General features: G+C 43.8%; 1 protein-coding gene across 2 annotated transcripts; it reads right to left on the bottom strand.

Annotated features, from left to right (window-relative positions):
• Positions 1-1,148: 1,148 nt before the first annotated feature.
• LOC138662337 (LHFPL tetraspan subfamily member 3 protein-like) lies at positions 1,149-17,811 on the bottom strand. 2 transcript variants are annotated; one of them, XM_069747839.1, is made up of 4 exons: positions 17,736-17,811; positions 13,069-13,456; positions 10,575-10,811; positions 1,149-1,289 (listed from the first exon to the last, which is right to left on the bottom strand). In XM_069747839.1, exons 2-4 carry the CDS (start codon positions 13,445-13,447, stop codon positions 1,267-1,269), a joined length of 639 nt encoding a protein of 212 aa, XP_069603940.1. In that variant the 5' UTR covers positions 13,448-13,456; positions 17,736-17,811; the 3' UTR covers positions 1,149-1,266. The 2 variants fall into 2 exon arrangements, with proteins under 2 accessions (XP_069603940.1, XP_069603941.1); XM_069747840.1 differs by lacking the exon at positions 17,736-17,811 and adding an exon at positions 17,611-17,675.
• Between the last annotated feature and the right edge of the window lie 5,705 nt (positions 17,812-23,516).

Genomic DNA, 23,516 nt, shown 5'->3' on the forward strand with positions numbered 1-23,516 from the left:
AACCTTGTATTATCCGACTCCCAAAGTTTTAAATGGAAAATCCACATTTCCTATTCCATTGTGGTGACTTTCTTGCATAGATTTCAAATCAGTGTCACAGGTACAAACAATACGCATGTGCATCCATGGTACATCAACCTGCACTTCCGAGGGTCAGTCAGGTCACCAATTGGTGTCTCTGTGCACATATATGTATATTATGGCCCCTTGTAAATTTGTCATGGTAGAGAGAGATTGCACAGGGGCCATCTGCTGTCAGTGTCCTCCCCTGGTAGGGCCATCATATTGTGTCAGCAGCTGTAAGGGGTCTTCATGACATTGGGCTGGCGGGCATTATGCTGTATTGGTGGAAAACCATACTGTGTGTGGGGATCATACTGTGCTGAGAGGCTGTGTGTGGGGGCATGAAAGCAGTATCCTACTATATGGGAACACCATTGGTCTCATCGGCAGCGATAATTCTGTATGTTTCACCCTCTTTTTCACTTTCACAGGATAGCTGTTTCTTCATAAGCCTCAACTCCTTTTTCAGCTCGGGTCTCTGGATTCTACTAGTAGATTCATAACTGTTGCTGAGTATGCAGACCCCAACACAGACCACCTAAATACAAATTCCACGCCCAATCCCCAAACAAATATAAACCCCAGAACCGGCGCAGCCATGGCCAATGAACGTCCTGACTCCAGCACCACCTTCTCTTCCACCCTTTTTTCATCTTGTCTCAGTGCTTTGGCTAGAGCAGTGATGTCACGTTGACAGGTCACATCACCGCTGCAGCCAATCACTGAACTCCATGTGGACAGCATGGGATGCTGAGTTCAGTAATTAACTGCAGTGGTGAAGTGCACTGTTCACGTGATGTGACTGCTGCAACTACAGCACTGAGACGGGAGCAGCGATGGAAAGCCGGCAGTGGACCAGGGGTGGGTAATAACTGGCTTTTCTTATTATTCTACGTATATAAAAGTGTTTGGAATACACTTTTCTTAGTGGAAATCCCCTTTAAGCCCCATTCGTTCTACGCAGTAATGACCATGTTATTGAAATCTGCAGAATCCCTGCCTCTTTGTGGGACCGTGTGGAGAAAAACAGGACTGTTGGGCGGCAGGACAGCGCCAGTGCTAATGATTCACTCTGCGCACTGACGACACCGAAGAAACTATTTAATATTACACAATAAAAAACATTTTTACATGATCGGCACAGATATTGAGAAACACTGAAAATCCAAAAGCAGCGGCTCATCAGCACAGTCATGTCAGTCATCAGGGGGTGTCCGAAATGAACCCTGGAAAAAAAAAAGAGAAATGGAGGTTACCAGTAAGAAGAACACAGATATCCTGGGCTTCTAATTGGTGAAGTCATCTATTACATATCGGGGAATTATGGATCTGTGTATAGTTAAGTGAATGAGCCATTCAGAGCCCTGGGAAAGTTTGTGGCTGCACCTGTGGGGGCGGAGAAGTGGTCCCAGAGTATAAGTCCCAGAGACTCCTGAATATAAATAGATAGAAGAGGACAAGTCAAGGACTAGTGGATATAAGCTGGTGACATTATTTTTTAATGGCCCTCACTCTAGAAGTTCCTTCTCTGCTGAGTCACCGAGATCTAATTATTATCTATTCCGAGCGGTGAATAATGCAGCCAGCCTCCGAAAGTGCAAGGACAGCAAAGGAAGATGGAGGGGATCTTAGAGGAATGAAAATTAATGACAAGGAAAATAATAGGACTCATACACGCTCTCCGAGAAAGACCAGACCATTTACTATAATACTGCCCCGTATGTACAAGAATATAACTACTATATACTGCCCCTATGTACAAGAATATAACTACTATAATACTGCCCCTATGTACAAGAATATAACTACTATAATACTGCCCCTATGTACAATATAGCTACCATAATACTGCCTTTATGTACAAGAATATAACTACTATAATACTGCCTCTATGTACAGGAATATAACTACTATATACTGCCCCTATGTACAAGAATATAACTACTATAATGCTGCCCCTATGTACAAGAATATAACTACTATAATACTGCCCCCCTATGTACAAGAATATAACTACTATATACTGCCCCCTATGTACAAAAATATAACTACTATAATACTGCCCCTATGTACAAGAATATAACTACTATATACTGCCCCTATCTACAAGAATATAACTACTATAATACTGCCCCTATGTACAAGAATATAACTACTATAATACTTCCCCTATGTCCAAGAATATAACTACTATAATACTGCCCCCTATGTACAAAAATATAACTACTATACTACTGCCCCTATGTACAAGAATATAACTACTATATACTGCCCTTATGTACAAGAATATAACTACTATAATACTGCCCCCTATGTACAAAAATATAACTACTATAATACTGCCCCTATGTACAAGAATATAACTACTATATACTGCCCTTATGTACAAGAATATAACTACTATATACTGCCCCTATGTACAAGAATATAAATACTATAATACTGCTCCTATGTACAAGAATATAACTACTATAATACTGCTCCTATGTACAAGAATATAACTACTATAATACTGCCTACTATGTACAAGAATATAACTACTATAATACTGCTCCTATGTACAAGAATATAACTACTATAATACTGCCTACTATGTACAAGAATATAACTACTATAATACTGCCTACTATGTACAAGAATATAACTATTATAATACTGCCCCCTATGTACAAGAATATAACTACTACTAGATGGTGGCCCGATTCTAACACATCGGGTATTCTAGAATATGTATTTATGTATGTATATAGCAGCCACATAGTATATAGCACAGGCCACGTAGTATATAGGAGCCATGTAGTATATAGCAGACAAATACTACGTGGCCTGTGCTATATACTATGTGGCTGCTATATACATACATATTGTAGAATACCCGATGCGTTAATACAGGCCACGCAATATATAACAGTGGCCACGCAGTATATAACACAGCCACGTACTATATAACACAGCCCACGCAGTATATAGCAGCCACGCAGTATATAACACTGGCCACGTAATATATAGCACAGCCCATGCAGTATATAGCAGCCACGTAGTATATAACACTGCCCACGCAGTATATAGCAGCCACGTAGTATATAACACTGCCCACGCAGTATATAACAGTGGCCACGTAATATATAGCACAGCCCACGCAGTATAGAACACAGCCCACATAGTATATTACACTGCCCACGCAGTATATAACACTGGCCACACGCAGTATATAACACTGGCCACATAATATATAGCACAGCCCACGCAGTATATAGCAGCCACATAGTATATAACACTGCCCACGCAGTATACAGCAGCCACGTAGTATATAACACAGCCCACGCAGTATATAGCAGCCACGTAGTATATAACACTGCCCACGCAGTATATAGCAGCCACGTAGTATATAACACTGCCCACGCAGTATATAGCAGTCACGCAGTATATAACACAGGCCACGCAGTATATAGCAGCCACGCAGTATATAACACTGCCCACGCAGTATATAGCAGCCACGTAGTATATAACACTGCCCACGCAGTATATAGCAGCCACGCAGTATATAACACTGTCCACGCAGTATATAGCAGCCACGTAGTATATAACACTGCCCACGCAGTATATAGCAGCCACACAGTATATAACACTGTCCACGCAGTATATAGCAGCCACGTAGTATATAACACAGCCCATGCAGTATATAGCAGCCACGTAGTATATAACACTGCCCACACAGTATATAGCACAGCCCACGCAGTATATAGCACAGCCCATGGAGTATATCATACAGCCCATGGCTTGTATAACACTGCCTATGTAGTATATAGCAGCCATGCGGTATATAACAGCCCACGTAATAGAGCAGCAGCAGTGTGGGCACCATATCCCTGTTAAAAAAAATAATTAAAAGAAAAAATAATTATATACTCACCCCTGGGATCCATCGAAGCTCCGGCGATATGTGCACGGCTGCCGCCATCTTCCGTTCCCAGGATGCATTGCGAAATTAGCCAGATGACTTAGCGGTCTCACGAGACTGCTAAGTCTTCTGGGTAATTTCGCAATGCATCGCCGGGAACGGAAGATAGCGGCAGCGCGAGCGGCTCGGCGGACAACGGAGGGTGAGTATAGCAGTTTTTTTTTTTTTATTATTATTTTTAACATTACATCTTTTGCATAGGCAGCATCAATAGTAAAAAGTTGGGGACACACAGGGTTAATAGCAGCGGTAATGTTACCCGTGGCATAACGCAGTCCGTTACCGCCGGCATTAACCCTGTGTGAGCGGTGACCGGAGGGGAGTATGCGGGCGCCGGGTCCTCCTGCCTTCCCTCCTGCCCGCAGGCTTCTTCATCCGGTAAGAAAATGGCAGGCGCATGCGCAGTGCGCCTGCCATGATCTGCCGGCCGGCAGCTAGAGGAGTTGGAGCTAAATTTAGGGTTAGGGTTAGGGTTGGGGCTAAATTTGGGGTTAGGGTTGGGGCTAAATTTGGGGTTAGGGTTAGGGTTGGGGCTAAAATTAGGGTTAGGGCTAGGGTTAGGCTTCTTTCCGGGGGCTAGAGTGTCAAAAACGACCTCAATTCCATTTGAAGAGTCCTCTAGGAGTAACATGTTAGAGGGTCTTCCCTTAGGCCTGTTTCACATTTGCGGCTGTGTCCGCAGTGTTTCTGACGCATACATCTGCATGCGTCTTGATTTCATATCTTTTACATTGTGGACTCAGATTCATGCAATTGAATGCGTTCACCAGCGTTTGCTTACGCAAGCGTCTTTTCGCGGTGTGCGGCGGGGCACATCTAACGCACCATGTTGCAATTTTTGAGGCGGCAAATTTCAGGCAAATATGCGTAGGCATGCGCATGCAAATGAGTGCGTTAAAAAAACGCATCACTGTCTTTGCGTATGCATGCGTTCGATTTTTCATTACAGATCCCCTTTCCAGAACCCTCGCCTGCCCTCTATGGGCAGATGTAAAGGACCTGTTAAGATCGAGAGTAGTGGTTTCGGTTCCCCAGCCAGAAGTGGGTCAGAGCCATTACTCAACCCTATTTACAATTTTTTTTAAAAGTCGGGAGAAAGCTGTAACATAATAAATTTAAATTTAAAGCACCTGAATCAGATAAGATACAAGAGGTTCAGAATGGAGTCTCTAAAGACCACCAGTCCCCTCATAGACAAGGACGCAGTGATGTGCACAATAGACCTAAAGAGCACGTACTACCACTTTCTGATACACCCTTGCTCTCAAAAGTACTTACGGTTCGCTCTAAAAATAAGAAACAAGTGCTATCACTTCCAATGTCGCTCCCTTCCGTTCGGTTTTGCTTTGGCGCCTCAGGTCTTTACAAAGCTGGTCGCCAAGATCATGGCCTACCTGAGGCAGAGGGACGTATTCATAGTACCATATTTGGATGATTTTCTGCTGATATCCGGTATCAGAGATCAAACTAGACGAGTTGCTCAGTCTGTTGATTTCTACATTGGAATGTCTGGGTTGGATCCTAAACCAGGAGAAATCAGACTTACTACCAGGAAGAAGTTTCTAGAAGTTATTCTGGATTCCAAGCAAAGAATCTCGCTGTTGCCAGAGGAGAAGCAGAAAGCGGTAAAAAGCAAGATTCGGCTATTCCTTCGGAATTGAGTTTCCATAAGAATGGTAATGAAGGTCTTCAAAACGTTAACTGCTTGCATATCATCTGTCCAATGGGGTCAGTTCCACACAAGAGAGCTACAGAGAGCAATTGTTTCAACCTGGGACAGACCACAAATCTCTTTGGAAAGAGAGATTCATCTATCTCCTGCATTAAAGACGTCGCTGGAATGGTGGACCGTTTCTAAAAACATAATTCGAGGAGTTCCGTGGATATTGTTGACGTGCGTCACGATCATCACAGACACAAACAAGGAAGGATGGGGAGCTCATCTGGAAGGAGATATTTCCAGGGAATTTGGTCTCCAGATATCAGGTACTAGTTCCCCGAGTGAGAACTGACTGGGGAAATATTCAGTTACCTGTGTCATCAGTGGGGAACCCCCTAACGGGACCTCTTTGCGACCAGGAAGAACGCCAAGGTCCGAAGATTCTACTCTCTAAATCCAGCAGACAACCCAGAAAGGATCGATTCCTTAAACCAGGTATGGGAAGATCTTGTGTATGCCTTCCCTCCCATTGCCATGATCCTAAGGGTCTTCAGGAAGATCGAGTAGGAAGGAGCATTGGTGGTATTAGTGGTCCCATTTTGGCCAAGACGAAGCTGGTTTCCCTTGCTAAGGAAGATGTCCGGGGAAGACCCACTCCTGCTACCAGAGAGGAAAGACCTGCTTTCTCAGGGGCCAGTTCTTCATCCAGATCCGAAGAGTCTACTGTTATCAGCGTAGATCCTGAAAGGAAGATCTTAAGAGCTAGGAGTCTGTCCGACCAGGTGATCTCCACCATCCAGGCGAGTCTTAAGCCAATTACTTGCGCAATTTACAATAAAATATGGAAGAAATTTTGCTTGGAATGTGGTAGCTCTTCTATAGACTCTTCCATCCTGACATCCCAAAGATCCTTAATTTCCTCCAGGCAGGATTTAATAAAGGGTTGAAACGAAGCACGCTAATGGTGCAAATAGCGGCCCTGAGTATTTTCTTTGATTTATTTTTTTTTCCCCCACCCCTCCCTTCCCCGGCATCTCCCCTGTGGGTAGCACGACATTAAGGCCCACAATAAGGAAATCTATCCCTCCATGGGATTTAAATCTGGTCCTCAATGCCCTGTGCAGGGCCCCTTATGAGACGGTAGAGAGTATTAACATTGCAAAATTCACGCTCAGGACAGCCTTTTTAGTGACCATCACCTCAGCTAAGAGACTGGGAGAAATTCAGGCTCTTTCAGTGCAGAACCCATATATTCAGATCTTTGACAACCATATAGTTCTAAGACTTAACCCTGTCTTTTTGCCTAAAGTAGTCTCTTCTCTGAATGTAAATCAGGAGATATTACTTCCCTTCTTCTGCCAGCACCCAAAAAATCAGAAAGAAAAATTCTTCCACTCTTTGGATGTTGGGCAGACAGTTATTCACTACGTAAAGGTCACTCATGAGTGGAGACAGGACACTAATCTATTTCTCCAATATGGGGCCAAAAATAAGGGGAAAAATGAGTCGAAACCTTCATTAGCTAGATGGATAATAACAACCATATCCCTAAGCATATGAGGCCGAGAAATTGCCTATACTCGAGGGTCTCAGGGCCCATTCCACCAGAGCGGTAGCAACATCGTTGGCCGAAAGGGCTGGGGCTTCAGTAGAACAGATTTGTAGGGCAGCTACCTGGTCTACCTTAAACACATTCTGCAAGCATTATAAGCTAGATACGTTGGCGGGTAGCCAGATGGCCTTCGGTCGGAAGGCTCTGCAGGCAATAGTCCCACCCAAGAGATATCTTACTTTGGTATTCTCCATGGTGCTGTCAGGAGGGATGTCCTGGAAAATGAGGATAAGGCCTACCGGTAATATTGTTTCCAGGAGTCCATTCTGACAGCCAGGGCCGGACTGGGACTACAATTCAGCCCTGGCATTTGAAGTTACACAGGCCCATTTGTCACATGGTGACTGTATAATATCTTTGTACACTTGTAGGCAGGGCCGGTTTTAGGCAAAGTGGGGCCCTACGCCTAGGCAAAGTTTAAAATGGGGCCCCAAATGCTAACATTGCACATCACACAAAAGCATTTCGGTTGTATTTACAAGCGCTGATCTCAGGCCGCTAAATGAGTTTGATCGACAATACTGAAGTTGTTCAACGCTTGTTTCCCGGCCTCTTTCCACCAGTTGAGGAATAATGATGGGACAGAAGGATCACTAATAGATCACTAACAGATCACCATACAGTATCATGTTATCAGCAGCACATCTACAGTTTACACCGGCAGTGTGCTGCTGAGAACAATGATTTTTGTTCCGACAAAAACAATCTGAATATGCAGCATTTTACTTGCTTAGTAAAATACACCCCATAGTCCTCCATATATTATAATGTGCACCACAGTCCTTCATATAGTATAATACACTCCCTATAGTCCTCCATATACTAAAATACACTGCTCAGTCCTCCATACAGCATAATACACTCCTCATAGTGCTCCATATAGTATAATGCACCGCCATAGTCATCTATGTAGTACAATTCATTTCCCATAGTATAATGCACCCCATAGTTCTTCATATAGTATAACGTATTCCCCATGGGCCTCAACACAGTATAATGCAGCCCACATATAGTATAATGCAGCCACCACCCTACAGAATATAATGCAGCCAACCCAGAGTATAATGCAGCCACCCCATAGAATATAATGCAGACCCTCCTCATAGTTTAATGCAGCCCTCTCATAGAGTATGATGCAATCACTTCTCAAAGAATATAAATATAATACAGCCCCCCATAGAATATAATGTAGCCCCGAATAGAATATAATATAGCCCACCTCCCCAAAGAATATAATGCAGCCTCATCAAAGAGTATGATGCAATCATCCCTCATAAAATCTAATACAGCCCACCAAAGAATATAATACAGCCCACCTCCCCATAATATATAATGTAACCCCCATAGAATATAATGCAGCCCCCCAAAGTATATAACACAGCCTCCCCCATAGAATATAATATACCCCCCATAGTATATAACACAGCCTCCCCTATAGAATATAATATACCCCCACAATAGTATATAACACAGCCACATAGTATATAACACGGCCTCCCACATAGAATATAATATACCCCCATAGTATATAATAGTATATCGCAAAGCCCGCATAGTATATGCAAAGCCCGCATAGTATATAGCACAACCCGCATAGTATATAGCACAACCCGCATAATATATAGCACAGCCTGCATAGTATATAGCACAACCCGCATAGTATTTAGCACAACCCGCATAGCATATAGCACAACCCGCATAGCAGATAACACAGCCAACATAGTAGTATGCAGCACAGCCCACACAGTAGTATACAGCACAGCCCACACAGTACTCTAGAGCACAGCCCACACAGTAGTATACAGCACAGTCCACACAGTAGTATACAGCACAACCCACGTAACAGTATACAGCACAGCCCACGTAGCAGTATACAGCACAGCCCATGTAGCAGTATACAACACAGCCCACGTAGCAGTATACAGCACAGCCCACGTAGCAGTATATAGCACAGCCCACGTAGCAGTATACAGCACAGCCCACACAGTAGTATATAGCACAGCCCACACAGTAGTATATAGCACAGCCCACACAGTAGTATATAGCACAGCCCACATAGTAGTATACAGCACAGCCCGCATAGTAGTATACAGCACAGCCCGCAGAGTAGTATATAGCACAGCCCGCATAGTAGTATATAGCACAGCCCACATAGTAGTATAGAGCACAGCCCACACAGTAGTATATAGCACAGCCCACACAGTAGTATATAGCACAGCTCACATAGTAGTATATAGCACAGCCCACACAGTAGTATATAGCACGGCCCACATAGTAGTATACAGCACGGCCAGCATCTCTCCTTTCCCCCCTCCCCCCCAGAGAATGGCCTCACAGTCCAGTAAAAAAAAAAAAACTCTCCTCACCTCCCCTCCTGCCCGCGTTGCTCCCTGCTCCTGTCTTGGCGGCCGCCGCTGCACTGCCTGGGACACAGTGAGTGCGCGCACACCCGCAGTGTCAGAGGTAAAGCGGGGAATGATGGGAGAGGGAGCATCAGCGGACGCTCTCTCCTCTATCATTGCATTCAACTGTAGCGGCGTCATAGACGCCGGTATAGTTGAATGCGGCGCTGGTGGGGGTAAGTCAGCGCGCAGTGGCCCGCTACTGGCACGGGCCCTTCTGGCATTTGCCAGAACTGCCCGATGGCCAGTCCGGCCCTGCTGACAGCACTGGTAATTCCCTCCCTTAAATTTTGTATTTGTGATGATAAACTTGTACAGAATTTCAATAAATAAGAATTGCATCTATCCTGGTGTGGTACTTGGAAAATCACTGGGGTGAGTGGGTGGGAGGGGTCTTTTAACTTCTTGTGTGTTTCCTGTGCCTATAAGGATAGAAGGATGACCTCCATGGTGCTGTCAGGAGGTACGTCATGGAATCAATATTACTGGTAGGTTTTCTCTTGATATTTTCACCCACATTTTGTCCTTGCTCTAGCCTCTTACCCTATACAGTACACCATTATACTGTAGTAGTGCAGGGTATTGTATGATTACAGGTCTCCTGTGATCGTGTCGCAGGGCGGCCACGGATGCCTAAAGTCACCCTCGTGTTTCTAGCCCCCGAAAGTGATGCTATTGTGATTGACAGCGGCATCTAAGAGGTTATGGGACCTGGCTCTGATGAGTTGTTTCTCTGGGGTGGCATCTGTATAACGCAGCTGGCACCCACACTCTATGCAGTGATCTTGGGGGTTAAAGTCCTTCATTAAGAGGGCATTCTGTATCATTGTGGGCAAGGTTCCCATAGCGGTCAAACCCTTTTAATTATTCTCTTACCTTTCTTGCTGGGTTTGACATCACTGGGGTTCAAAGCATCATGACGTTTCCCGAGTGTGAACCCCAAAATGGACAGAACCAAACAGTCGAAGGTTCCCAGTATGGCCAGAATAAAGCCCCAGTGCACCGAGCAAGTGCCCAGCTGGTATCGGTCTGAGCGGTGGTTACAGAAAGGGCGCACAGCGGGCGAGTCCCAGCCGTCCGGGAACAGGATGCAGGCCAGAGCCTGGCAGAAAGCTACGGAGAGAAGCAGAGACTAATAAATCAAGGTGCAATTAACAGTCCTACCATTTTTATACATCACTAGCTGAAGAGCCCGGCGTTGCCTGGGCATAGTAAATATCTGTGGTTAGTTATAGCACCTCACTTCTCTTATTTTCCCATCACATCTTTCATTTTCCCTCTCACGTCTCTCATTTTCTCCCTCACACCTCTCATTTTCCCCTCACTCCTCTTATTTTCCCCCTCACTCCTCTCATTCCCCACTAACACTTGTCATTTCGACCTCACATCTGTCATTTTCCGATCACTCCACTATTTTCTCTCACTCCTCTCATTTTGCACTCACATTTTTTCATTTTTACCTCACACCTCTCATTTTCACCTCAGTATATACATGTTTGTCATCTCCCTTATATATAGTATACACCTGTATGTCATCTCCTGTATATAGTATATACCTGTATGTCATCTCCCCTGTATATAGTATATACCTGCTGTATGTCATCTCCCCTGTATATATATATATATATATATATATATATATATATATATATATCTATGTCATCTCCTCCTATATATAGTATATACCTGTATGTCATCTCCTCCTGTATATAGTATATACCTGTGTCATCTCCCCTGTATATAGTATATATCTGTGTGTCATCTCCTCCTGTATATAGTATATACCTGTATGTCATCTCCTCCTATATATAGCATATACCTGTATGTCATCTCCTCCTGTATATAGTATATACCTGTAGGTCATCTGCTCCTGTATATAGTATATACCTGTGTGTTATCTCTCCTGTATATAGTATATACCTGTGTGTTATCTCCCCTGTACATAGTATATATCTGTATGTCATCTCCAAAGACATACTGATAGGGATTCTAGATTGTGTGCCCCATCAGGGGACAGTGATGATAATGTGTGCAAAACTGTAAAGCGCTGCGGAATATGTTAGCGCTATATAAAAATAAAGATTATATTATTATTATCTCCTCCTGTATTAGACCTCGTTCACACGTTATTTGGTCAGTATTTTTACCTCAGTATTTGTAAGCTAAATTGGCAGCCTGATAAATCCCCAGCCAACAGGAAGCCCTCCCCCCTGGCAGAATATATTAACTCACACATACACATAATAGACAGGTCATGTGACTGACAGCTGCCGTATTTCCTATATGGTACATTTGTTGCTCTTGCAGTTTGTCTGCTTATTAATCAGATTTGTGTGTGTTTTAGGGTGAGTTTCGTGTGTCAAGTTGTGTGTGTAGAGTTGCGTGTGGCGACATGCATGTAGCGACTTTTGTGAGATGAGTTTTGTGTGGCGACATGCGTGTAGCAACTTTTTGTGTGTTGAGTTGCATGTGACAGGTTAGTGTAGCAAGTTGTGTGCAGCAAGTTTTGCGCATGGCGAGTTTTGCGCGTGGCGAGTTTTATGTGTGGTGCCTTTTGAGTATGTGCAAGTTTTGTGTGAGGCAACTTTTGCATGTGTTGCAACTTTTGTGCATGTGGCAATTGTTCCGCGGGTGCAAGTTTTGCGTGTGGCGAGTTTTCCCATGAGGTGAGTTTTGCACGTGTGACGAGTTATGCGTGAGCCTAGTTTTGCATGTGGCGAGTATTACGCGTGGCGAGTTTTGAGCGGCGACTTTTGCGTTTCGACTTTTATGTGGTGAGGTTCGTGTGTGTGTGGTGAAATGTGTGCTGAGGGTGGTATATGTGTTCAAGCACGTGGCAGTGTGTGGCGCATTTTGTGTGTGTGTTTATATCCCCGTGTGTGGTGAGTATCCCATGTCGGGGCCCCACCTTAGCAACTGTACGGTATATACTCTTTGGCGCCTCGCGCTCACTCTTTAAGTCCCCCTTGTCCACATCTGGCAGCTGTCAATTTGCCTCCAACACTTTTCCTTTCACTTTTTCCCCATTATGTAGATAGGGGCAAAAATGTTTGGTGAATTGGAAAGCGCGGGGTTAAAATTTCACCTCACAACATAGCCTATGACGCTCTCTGGGTCCAGACGTGTGACTGTGCAAAATGTTGTGGCTGTAGCTGCGACGATGCAGATGCCAATCCCGGACTTACACACACATACACACATTCAGCTTTATATATTAGATTTGCTTGCCGTCAGTGAATGAATATAGACAGTGTGTGTGCGCGAGCCGAGGGTGTGTAACACTGGCATCCAGTCTAGACAATTCTCCACAAGCTCTATAATAGAAATTTGCCCCCTTGTCCTAAGTTAGAAATCCCCAACCATCCATTACCAGCGGTCAGTTGCAGCCAAGCACAGAGTTTGTAGACGCTGCCTGAGTGACAGAACCACAGTAGGATGATGGAGGCCAGGCTGAGCAGGACCAGCAGGAGAGCCCCCAGCATGAAGCCAGCCGCTGTCTGGAACGGTGGGAGAGGTTCCAGGACGCCATCAGGACCCCGACATTCTGTACCCCAATCTGACTCCTCGCACACCTGGTACAGTCCAAAATGTCCGCTGCCCTCTCCGCCTAATACCCAGGTGGGCTGCAGGAGGACAACAATCTCCAGGATCCCAAGAAACAGGGTGCAGGAAGCCCATAAAACAGTGACTGCCCGACCATTCTGGACAAAGGCTGTTTCGTATAGATGGACGTGTCCAGGGGGATCCATGAGGGGGACCTAGAGGGGAAGGAGAAATCAGAAAATGATTTTACATCAGGTATCTAAACACAGAATATGTCTCATACATATACATTCCTGATCTAGAACCTGCCTTCTCCATAGTTACATGATCCAGAAGCTGTCCCCTTTTCTATAGTTACATGATCTAGAACCTGTCCCCTCCTCTATAGTTACATGATCAAGAACCTGCATCCACTATACAGTTACATGATCCAGAACTTGTCCCCTCCTCTATCGTTACATGATCCAGAACCTGCCTTCTCTATAGTCACATGATCCAGAACCTGTTTCCTCTTCAATAGTTACATGATCTAGAACCTGTCTCCTCTTCAATAGTTACCTGTTCCCTCCTCTAAAGCTACATGATCAAGAACATGCCTTCTCTGTACAGTTACATTATCCAGAACCTACTTCCTCTATACAGTTACATTATCCAGAACCTGCCTCATTTATACAGTTGCATGATCCAGAACCTACCTTCTCTATAGTTGCATGATCCAGAACTTGTCCCCTCCTCTATCATTATATGATCCAGAACCTGCCTTCTCTATACAGTTACATGTCCCCTCCTCTAGTTACATGATAAAGAACCTGCATCCATTATACAGTTACATGATCCAGAACGTGTCCCCTCCTCTACCGTTACATGATCCAGAACTTGCCTTTTCTACAAGTTACATGATCTAGAACCTGTCTCCTCTTCAGTAGTTACATGATCCAGAACTTGTCCCCTCCTCTATCGTTACATGATCCAGAATCTGCCTTCTTTATACAGTTACATGACCTAGAACATGTCCCCTCCTCTATAATTACATGATAAAGAACCTGCATCCATTATACAATGACATGATCCAGAACTTGTCCCCTCCTCTACCGTTAAATGATCCAGAACCTGCCTTCTCTATAGTTACATGATCCAGAACCTGTCTCCTCTTCAATAGTTACATGATCCAGAACCTGTTCCCTTCTCTAAAGTTACATTATCAAGAACCTGCATCCACTATAGTTACATGATCCAGAATTTGTTCTCTCCTCTATTGTTACATGATCCAGAACCTCCATTCTCTATACGGTTACATGACCTAGACCCTGTCCCTTCCTCTAGTCTATAGGGTTACATGATCAACCTGCATCCTCTATATAAGGTTACATAATTGAGAACCTGCATCATCTATACAGCTACATGATCCAGAACCTGTCCCCTCCTCTCTAGTTACATGATCCAAAACATGCCTCCTCTATACAGTTACATTATCCACAACCTGCCTCTATACAGTTACATTATCCAGAACCTGCCTCTATACAGTTACATTATCCAGGACCTGTCCCCTCCTCTATAGTTACATGATCAAGAACCTGCATCCTCTATACAGTTACATGATCCAGAACCTGTCCCCTACTCTAGTTAGAATTCTGTCCCCTACGGTTACCCTACTCTAGATCCAGAACCTGCCTTCTCTATAGTTACATGATCCAGAACGTACCTTCTCTATACAGTTACATGACCTAGACCCTGTCCCCTCCTCTATACGGTTACACGATCAAAAACTTGCCTCCTCTATACAGTTACATGATCCAGAACCTGTCCCCTCCTCTATAGTTACATGATCAAGAACCTGCATCCTCTATACAGTTATATGATCCAGAACCTGTCCCCTACTCTAGATCCAGAAACTGCCTTCTCTATACAGTTACATGACCTAGACCCTGTCCCCTCCTCTATATGGTTACACGATCAAGAACCTGCATCCTCTAAACAGCTACATGATCCAGTACCTGTCTCCTCCTCTACAGTTACATGATCCAGAGCATGCCTCCTCTATATAGTTTCATGACCTAGAACCTGTCAGCGCCTCTATAGTTATATGATCAAGATCCTGTATCCTCTACAGTTACATGATCGATAACCTGCATTCTCTATGCAGTTACATGATTCAGAACATGTCCCCTCCTCTGCAGTTACATAATCCATAACCTGTCCCCTCCTCTATAGTTACATGACCTAGAACCTGTATCCTCCTATATGGTTACATGATCCAGAACCTGTGTTCTCTTTTAGACATGTACATGAGCAAGAACCTTTCTCCTCTGCTCTACTGATACATAAATCAGAATCTGCCTTCAGTGGCATGTAAAAGTTTGGGCACCACTCGTCAAAGTGACTGTTATTGTGAATAGTGATAAGTGAACGTGCTCAGATAAGGTGTTATATGAGCATGCTTGGGTGTTAACAGAGTGTCTTCGGCGTGCTAGGAAAATATGTTTGAGTGCCCGCGGCTGCTTGCCTCATAGCTGTTAGACAGCCACAACACGTGCAGAGATCACCTAAAAAACAGGCAATCCCTGCATGTGATGCGACTGTCTAACAGCTATGAGACATGCAGCCACGGGGACTCAAACACATTTTTCGAGCACGCCGAAGTCACTAGGTCACTACATGAGCACGCTGAGATAAGAACTTATCTGAGCACGTTAGCTCATCACTAATTGTGAACAGTTAAGTAAGTTGAAGATGACATGATCTCTAAAAGTTCTAAAGTTTAAGATGACACATTACCTTTGTATTTTAGCCAAATCTATATATCTACATATCTCTCTCTATATATCTATATATATTTATAGATATGTCATCTTTTACATTTTAAAAAATTACAAAAAGGAAAATGGGGTAATACCAAAGTGCGGGCACCCTTCATGGCGTTTTACCTGCAGGTTTTTCAGAATTTGCGCGGAAAAATCCGCAGTGGAATCAGCAACGTGTGCACATAGCCTAACAGATGGTGTTATGTTTGCATCAAGAATTTGTTGAAATTTCATTGAATCCATTCTTCCCTCTATCCATGAACTGTTCTCCGTGCCATTGGCTGCAGCACAACCCCAAAGCATGATTGATCCACCCCCATGCGTAATGGTTGCAGAGATGTTGTTTTCCTGAAATTCTGTGTCTTTTTTCTCTCCACACATACCTTTGATCATTGTGGCCAAAGGGTTCTATTTTATCTTCATCGGACCACAGGACTTGTTTCCAAAATGTATCAGGCTTGTTTAGATGTTCTTTTGCATACTTCTGACGCTGAATTTTATGGAGAGGATGCAGGAGAGGTTTTCTTCTGATGACTCTTCCATGAAGGCCATATTTATGCAGGTGTGTCTGAACAGTAGAACAATGTACCACACCTCCAGACTCTGCTAAATCTTTCTGAAGGTCTTTTGCAGTCAAGCGGGGGTTCTGATTTGCCTTTCTAGCTTCATGTGGTGCTCTGACTAGGTATTCATACTGCAGATATGCTGACAGGTCACCGATCCCTCAGTGACCTGCCCCCTAGCTTACTCCATATGGACACAGGACCTAGAAACAGCTTGTATCTCTATAGACACAAGATTTAGAACATGGATCCTTCCTTAAGCAGGTTCATAACTTAGACCGTGCCTCTCACTACAAATACCTCACCTAGAACCGGCCTAACATTGAGATATATGTGTAATCTGGAACCTGTGTACTTTATATAGATTACCAAGACAGGATAAAAACCAGTTTGAAAATTGTCTGCGCTGCTGGACAGAAGTCTCCTGCTGCAATATTCTTAGAAGGTTCTGTATTGTACACTATGGGTTTGTGCCTTCTTTATCAGGTGTAAAACAAAACAAAACAGGTTCAACCTTATAAAGATGCTAGAAACTCCCCCTCCTCACTACAATTTCTTAATCTAGAACCTACCCCCTCACTACAAATGCCTGATCTAGAACCAACCCCTTTACAAATACATGACCTAGACCCCACCCCATGGAAAATACCTGATCTAGAACCCACAACCAACTTCAAATGTCTGTTATAGAATCTATCCCTCGCTTGAAATACTTGATCTAGAACCTATCACACCACAAATATCTGGTCTAGAACCCACCCCTCATCACAAGAAATGTCTGATCTAGAACCTATCACGGACAATATCTCATCTAGAACCTTCAACCACCAAATAACTGATCTAGAACCTACTTCTTGCGGCAAAGTCTTGATCTAGAACCCATCCTTCCTCACTACAAATACCTGATCCAGAATCTAACATTTTCTCACTAAGAATACCTGATCTAGAACACTACAAATATATGGACACATGAACTACTATGAACAGAAATCATTATTTTCTCACCGGCCCCCTCCATACAGCAATAACTGACGTAGAACCTTCCCATCAGCCGTAGGGTGCTGCACCCCTACATCTGGCACCTCGATGGGGGCACGGCCCTGTGATGGGCATCAGGCAGTATCACTCACCTGCTGGTGCCTCCTGTCTTAGGGCATCACTTCTGCAGGAGTCGGTGTGAGAGCAGCGGATTCTCTCCTCCCCTTCTCTGCAGAACACAACCTCCCCCTCATGTCTGGCTGCAGTGATTCCAGCAGATATGGCCGCCATACTTACCCTGGGAATTGGACTGATATATTAACCCTTTACAGATGCAGCTACAATCTCTCTGGATAGCTCACATAAGTATATCTAGCCTGTACTCCGATATACGTATTCTTCTGCTCATCATATATTGCTTATTAAACCCTCTATGCTGCACACTGCTTGTGCCCCCCACCTTCCTTATACCAACACATGGCTGCTTCTTGTCTATTAACCCCTTAACGACCAGAGGTATTTTTTGTTTTTTCGTCTCTTGCTCCCCTTCTTCCCAGAGCCATAACTTTTTTTTTTTTTAATTTTTTCCATCAATATGGCCATGTGAGGGCTTGTTTTTTGCGGCACAAGTTGCACTTTTGAACGACACCATTTGTTTTACCATATAGTGTACTGGAAAACGGGAAAAAAATTTCAAGTGCGGTGAAATTACATAAAAAAAGTGCAATCCCACAGTTTAGTTGTTTTTTTCTACTATGTTAACTAAATGCTAAAACTGACCTGCCATTATGATTCTCCAGATCATTGCAAGTTCATAGACACCAAACATATTTAGTTTTTTTTTTATTTTTATTTAAATGGTGAAAAAAAATTCCAAAGTTTGCTAAAAAACAAACAAAAAAACTGCGCCATTTTCCGAGACATGTAGAGTCTCCATTTTTCGTGATCTGAGGTTGGGTGAAATCACTTTTTTTGCACGCCGAGCTGACGTTTTTAATGATGCCATTTTGGTGCAGATATGATCTTTTGATTGCCCGTTATTGCATTTTTATGCAATGTCACAGCAACACAAAAAACGTAATTCTGGCATTTTGACTTTTTTTTTTCATTACACCGTTTAGCGATCAGGTAAAACCTTTTTATATTGATAGATCGGGCGATTCTGAACTCAGCGATACCAAATATGTGTATGTTTGATTTTTCTTATTTTGAATGGGGCGAAAGGGGGGGTGATTTGAACTTTTATATTTAATATTTTCAAAAACTTTTTTATTACTTTTGGCATGCTTCAATAGTCTCCATGGGAGCCTAGAAGCTGCAGTTGTCTGATCAGCTCTGCTACTTACAGGCGATGATCACATATCCTGTGTGTAGCAGAAATGCTCACTTGCTATGAGCGCCAAGCACTGGGCTATGACAACCATAGTCTTCTGGAGACCTGATGGTTATGCCAATCCATCAGTGACCCGCAAATCATGTGATGGGGTCACCGATGGGTGGGTTTAGTGACATGCTTCCAGAGATTGACAGCGGCATTTAACTAGTTAACAGCCGTGGGTGGATCGCGATTCCACCCGCGGCTGTTAGAGGTATTTGTCAGCTGTCATGTGCCCGGAAAGGTGCGGGCTCAGCACTGGAGCCCACATCAAACGGGGAGTCCGACATCGGCGTATTATTATGCCCAATGTCGGAAAGGGATTTAACCCCTTAACGACCGCCGATACGCCTTTTAACAGCGGCAGTTAAGGGTACTTAAACCACAGCGCCTTTAATTAACGGCACTGTGGAAAAAGTGAATAGCGCCCCCGGAGTTGGATTTTCTCTGGGGTCTTGGTTGCCGGGGATAGCCAAGACCCCAGAGAACATGATTCGGGGTTTTTTTTACCGACCCCCGGGTTGCGATCGCCGGTAATTAACCGTTTACGGCTGTCGCAAAAACAAAAAAAAACTCATTTCCAATTTAATTTCTCTGTCCTCCGATGTGATCACACATCAGAGAACAGAAAAATAGGGTGCCCGATAGCCCCCCGATACTCACCCGTCTCCCCCGGTGCTCCTCGTGGCTCCCGATGGGAGCCGCTATCTTGTTCTGGTCAAAAAATGCACCCAGAAGATCTTTGGAGTCTCAGCTGCCGGGGGTTTTTACTGACCCTGTTTTGCGATCGCCAGTAACTCACTGTTTACCGGTGGCCGCAAAAAAAACCAAAACGGTGTCATTCTCTGTCCTCATGTCTCGCATGTGAAAACCAAGCTCTGGCACCGGCACTTGGGAGCAGAGGGTGCAGCTCCATGTGTTGCTATGAGGCTGCACTCTCCGCTCTGGAGTGCTGGCGCCACAGCTTGGTTTTCACATGCGAGACACGGACGTTTATCTCGCAAGTGGAAAGGAGCCCTTAGGGTTAGAATTAGGGTTGGTATTAGAGTTACGTTTGGGATTAGTGTTATTTTTGGGATTAGGGTTAAGGCTAGGGTTGGGATTAGGGGTGTATTGGGATTAGGGTTAGGTTTGAGGTTAGGGTTGAGATTAAGATTAGGGGTGTGTTGGGCTTAGGGTTATGATAAGGATTATGGATCGGGTTGGGATTAGGGGTGTGTTGGGGTTAGGGTTGGAGTTAGAATTGGGGGGTTTCCACTGTTTAGGTACATCAGGGGATCTCCAAACGCTACAGCCAGTTTTGCGCTCAAAAAGTCAAATGGTGCTCCCTCCCTACTGAGCTCTGCCGTGCGTGCGCCCAAACAGTGGTCCCCCCACACATGGGGTATCAGTGTACTCAGGACAAATTGGACAACAACTATTGGGGTCCAATTTCTCCTGTTACCCTTGTGAAAATTAAAACTTGGGGGCTAAAAAATCTTTTTATGGGAAAAATATTTTTTATTTTCACGACTCTGCATTATAAACTTCTGTGAAGCACTTGTGCATTCAAAGTTCTCACCACACATCTAGATAAGTTCCTTGGGGGGTCTAATTTCCAAAATGGGGTCACTTATGGGGGGTTTCTACTGTTTAGGTACATCAGGGGCTCTGCAAACGCAACATAACGCCCGCAGACCATTCTAAGTCTGCATTCCAAAACGGCGCTCCTTCCCTTCCGAGCTCTGCCGTGCGCCCAAACAGTGGTCCCCCCACACATGGGGTATCAGTGTACTCAGAACAATTTGGACAACAACTTTTGGGGTCCAATTTCTCCTGTTACCCTTGTGAAAGTAAAAATTTGGGGGTGAAAACATCATTTTTGTGGAAAAAATGATTTTTTTTTAATTTCATGGCTCTACATTATAATAATAATAATAGTTTTTAATTATATAGCGCCAACATATTCCGCAGCGCTTTACAAATTATAGAGGGGACTTGTACAGACAATAGACATTACAGCATAACAGAAATACAGTTCAAAACAGATACCAGGAGGAGTGAGGGCCCTGCTCGCAAGCTTACAAACTATGGGGAAAAGGGGAGACACGAGAGGTGGATGGTAACAATTGCTTTAGTTATTCGGACCAGCTATAGTGTAAGGCTCAGGTGTTCATGTAAAGCTGCATGAACCAGTATGTAGCAGTACAGACACAGAGGGCTAATACTGCATAAAGTGTATGAGAACATGATGCGAGGAACCTTTTTTTTTATTATAAATAGGCCACACAGGGATCGTTAGGTTAATGCATTGAGGCGGTAGGCCAGTCTGAACAAATGAGTTTTTAGGGTACGCTTAAAACTGTGGGGATTGGGGATTAATCGTATTAACCTAGGTAGTGCATTCCAAAGAATCGGCGCAGCACGTGTAAAGTCTTGGAGACGGGAGTGGGAGGTTCTGATTATTGAGGATGCTAACCTGAGGTCATTAGCGGAGCGGAGGGCACGGGTAGGGTGGTAGACTGATACCAGGGAGGAGATGTAGGGTGGTGCTGAGCCATGGAGTGCTTTGTGGATGAGGGTAGTAGTTTTGTACTGGATTCTGGAATGGATGGGTAGCCAGTGTAATGACTGGCACAGGGTAGAGGCATCGGTGTAACGGTTGGTGAGGAAAATGATCCTGGCTGCAGCATTCAGGACAGATTGGAGCGGGGAGAGTTTTGCAAGAGGGAGGCCGATGAGTAGAGAGTTACAATAGTCCAGACGAGAATGAATAAGTGAAACAGTCAGAGTTTTTGCAGAGTCGAAAGTAAGAAAAGGGCGAATTCTAGAAATGTTTTTGAGATGCAGGTAAGAAGAGCGAGCCAGTGATCGGATGTAGGGGGTGAATGAAAGGTCAGAATCAAGGATGACCCCAAGGCAGCGGGCATGTTGCTTTGGAGTAATGGTGGAACCGCACACGGAGATGGCAATGTCAGGCAAAGGTAGGTTAGTAGAGGGAGAGAACACGAGGAGTTCAGTTTTTGACAGGTTTAGTTTCAGATAGAGGGAGGACATTATGTTAGAGACAGCGGTAAGACAATCACTGGTGTTTTCTAAAAAGGTCGGTGTGATATAAACGTCTGTAGAACAGTTGGGGGTTCATAGTGCTCACCACCCATCTAGATAAGCTCTTTGGGGGGATCTAGTTTCCAAAATGGGGTCACCTGTGGGGGGTTTCTACTGTTTAGGTACATCAGGAGCTCTGCAAATGCAAAATGATGCCCGCAGACCATCCCATCAAAGTCTGCATTCCAAGGGGCACTCCTTCTCTTCCGAGCCCCAATGTGTGACCAAACAGTGGTCCCCCCACATATGGGGTATCAGCGTGCTCAGGACAAACTGTTCAACAAATTTTAGGGTCCAATGTCTCCCGTTACTCTTGAGAAAATAAAAAATTGCAGGCTAAAATATCATTTTTGAGGAAAAAAAAAAGGATTTTTTATTTTTACGGCTCTACTTTATAAATTTCTGTGAAGCACTTGGGGGTTCAAAGTGCTCACCACACATCTAGATAAGTTCCTTAATGGGTCTAGTTTCGAAAATGGTGTCACTTGTGGGGGGTTTCCACTGTTTAGGCACATCAGGGGCTCTCCAAACGCAACATGGTGTCCGATCTCAATTCCAGCCAATTCTACATTGAAAAAGTCAAACGGCGCTCCTTCACTTCCAAGCTCTGCGGGGCGACCAAACAGTGGTTTACCCCCACATATGGGGTATCGACGTATTCAGGAGAAGTTGCACAACAAAATTTGTGGTTTATTTTCTCTTTTTACACTTGTGAAGATAAAAAAATTGGTTCTGAAGTAAAATGTTTGCAAAAAAAGTTAAATGTTCATTTTTTCCTTCCACATTGTTTCAGTTCCTGTGAAGCACGTAAAGGGGTTAATAAACTTATTGAATGTGGTTTTGAGCACCTTGAGGGGTGCAGTTTTTAGAATGGTGTCACACTTGGGTATTTTCTATCATAGAGACCCCTCAAAATGACTTCAAATGTGATGTGGTCCCTAAAAAAAAAATGATGTTGTAAAAATGAGAAATTGCTGGTCAACTTTTAACCCTTATAACTCCCTAACAAAAAAAAATATTGTTTCCAAAATTGTGCTGATGTAAAGTAGACATGTGGGAAATATTATTTATTGACCATTTTGTGTGACATATCTCTCTGATTTAAGGGCATAAAAATAAAAAGTTTGAAAATGCAAAATTTTTAAAATTTTCACCATATTTCCGTTTTTTTCCCATAAATAATCGCAAGTAATATCGAAGAAATGTTACCACTAACATGAAGTACAATATGTCACGAAAAAACAATCTCAGAATCAGCGGGATCCGTTGAAGCGTTCCAGAGTTATAACCTCATAAAGTGACAGTGGTCAGAATTATAAAAATTGGCTCGGTCATTAAGTACCAAATTGGCTGTCACTAAGTGGTTAAAGAAGCTCTCCTTCCATCAATGTTTTTATCCTAATATATTGCAGTCATCATATTATATAGCACTGTGAACTTACAATTGCTCATTTTGCCTTTCTATCTACTT

Source organism: Ranitomeya imitator, chromosome 2 (assembly GCF_032444005.1).
Source record: "Ranitomeya imitator isolate aRanImi1 chromosome 2, aRanImi1.pri, whole genome shotgun sequence".
In the NCBI taxonomy this organism is placed as follows: Eukaryota; Metazoa; Chordata; class Amphibia; order Anura; family Dendrobatidae; genus Ranitomeya; species Ranitomeya imitator.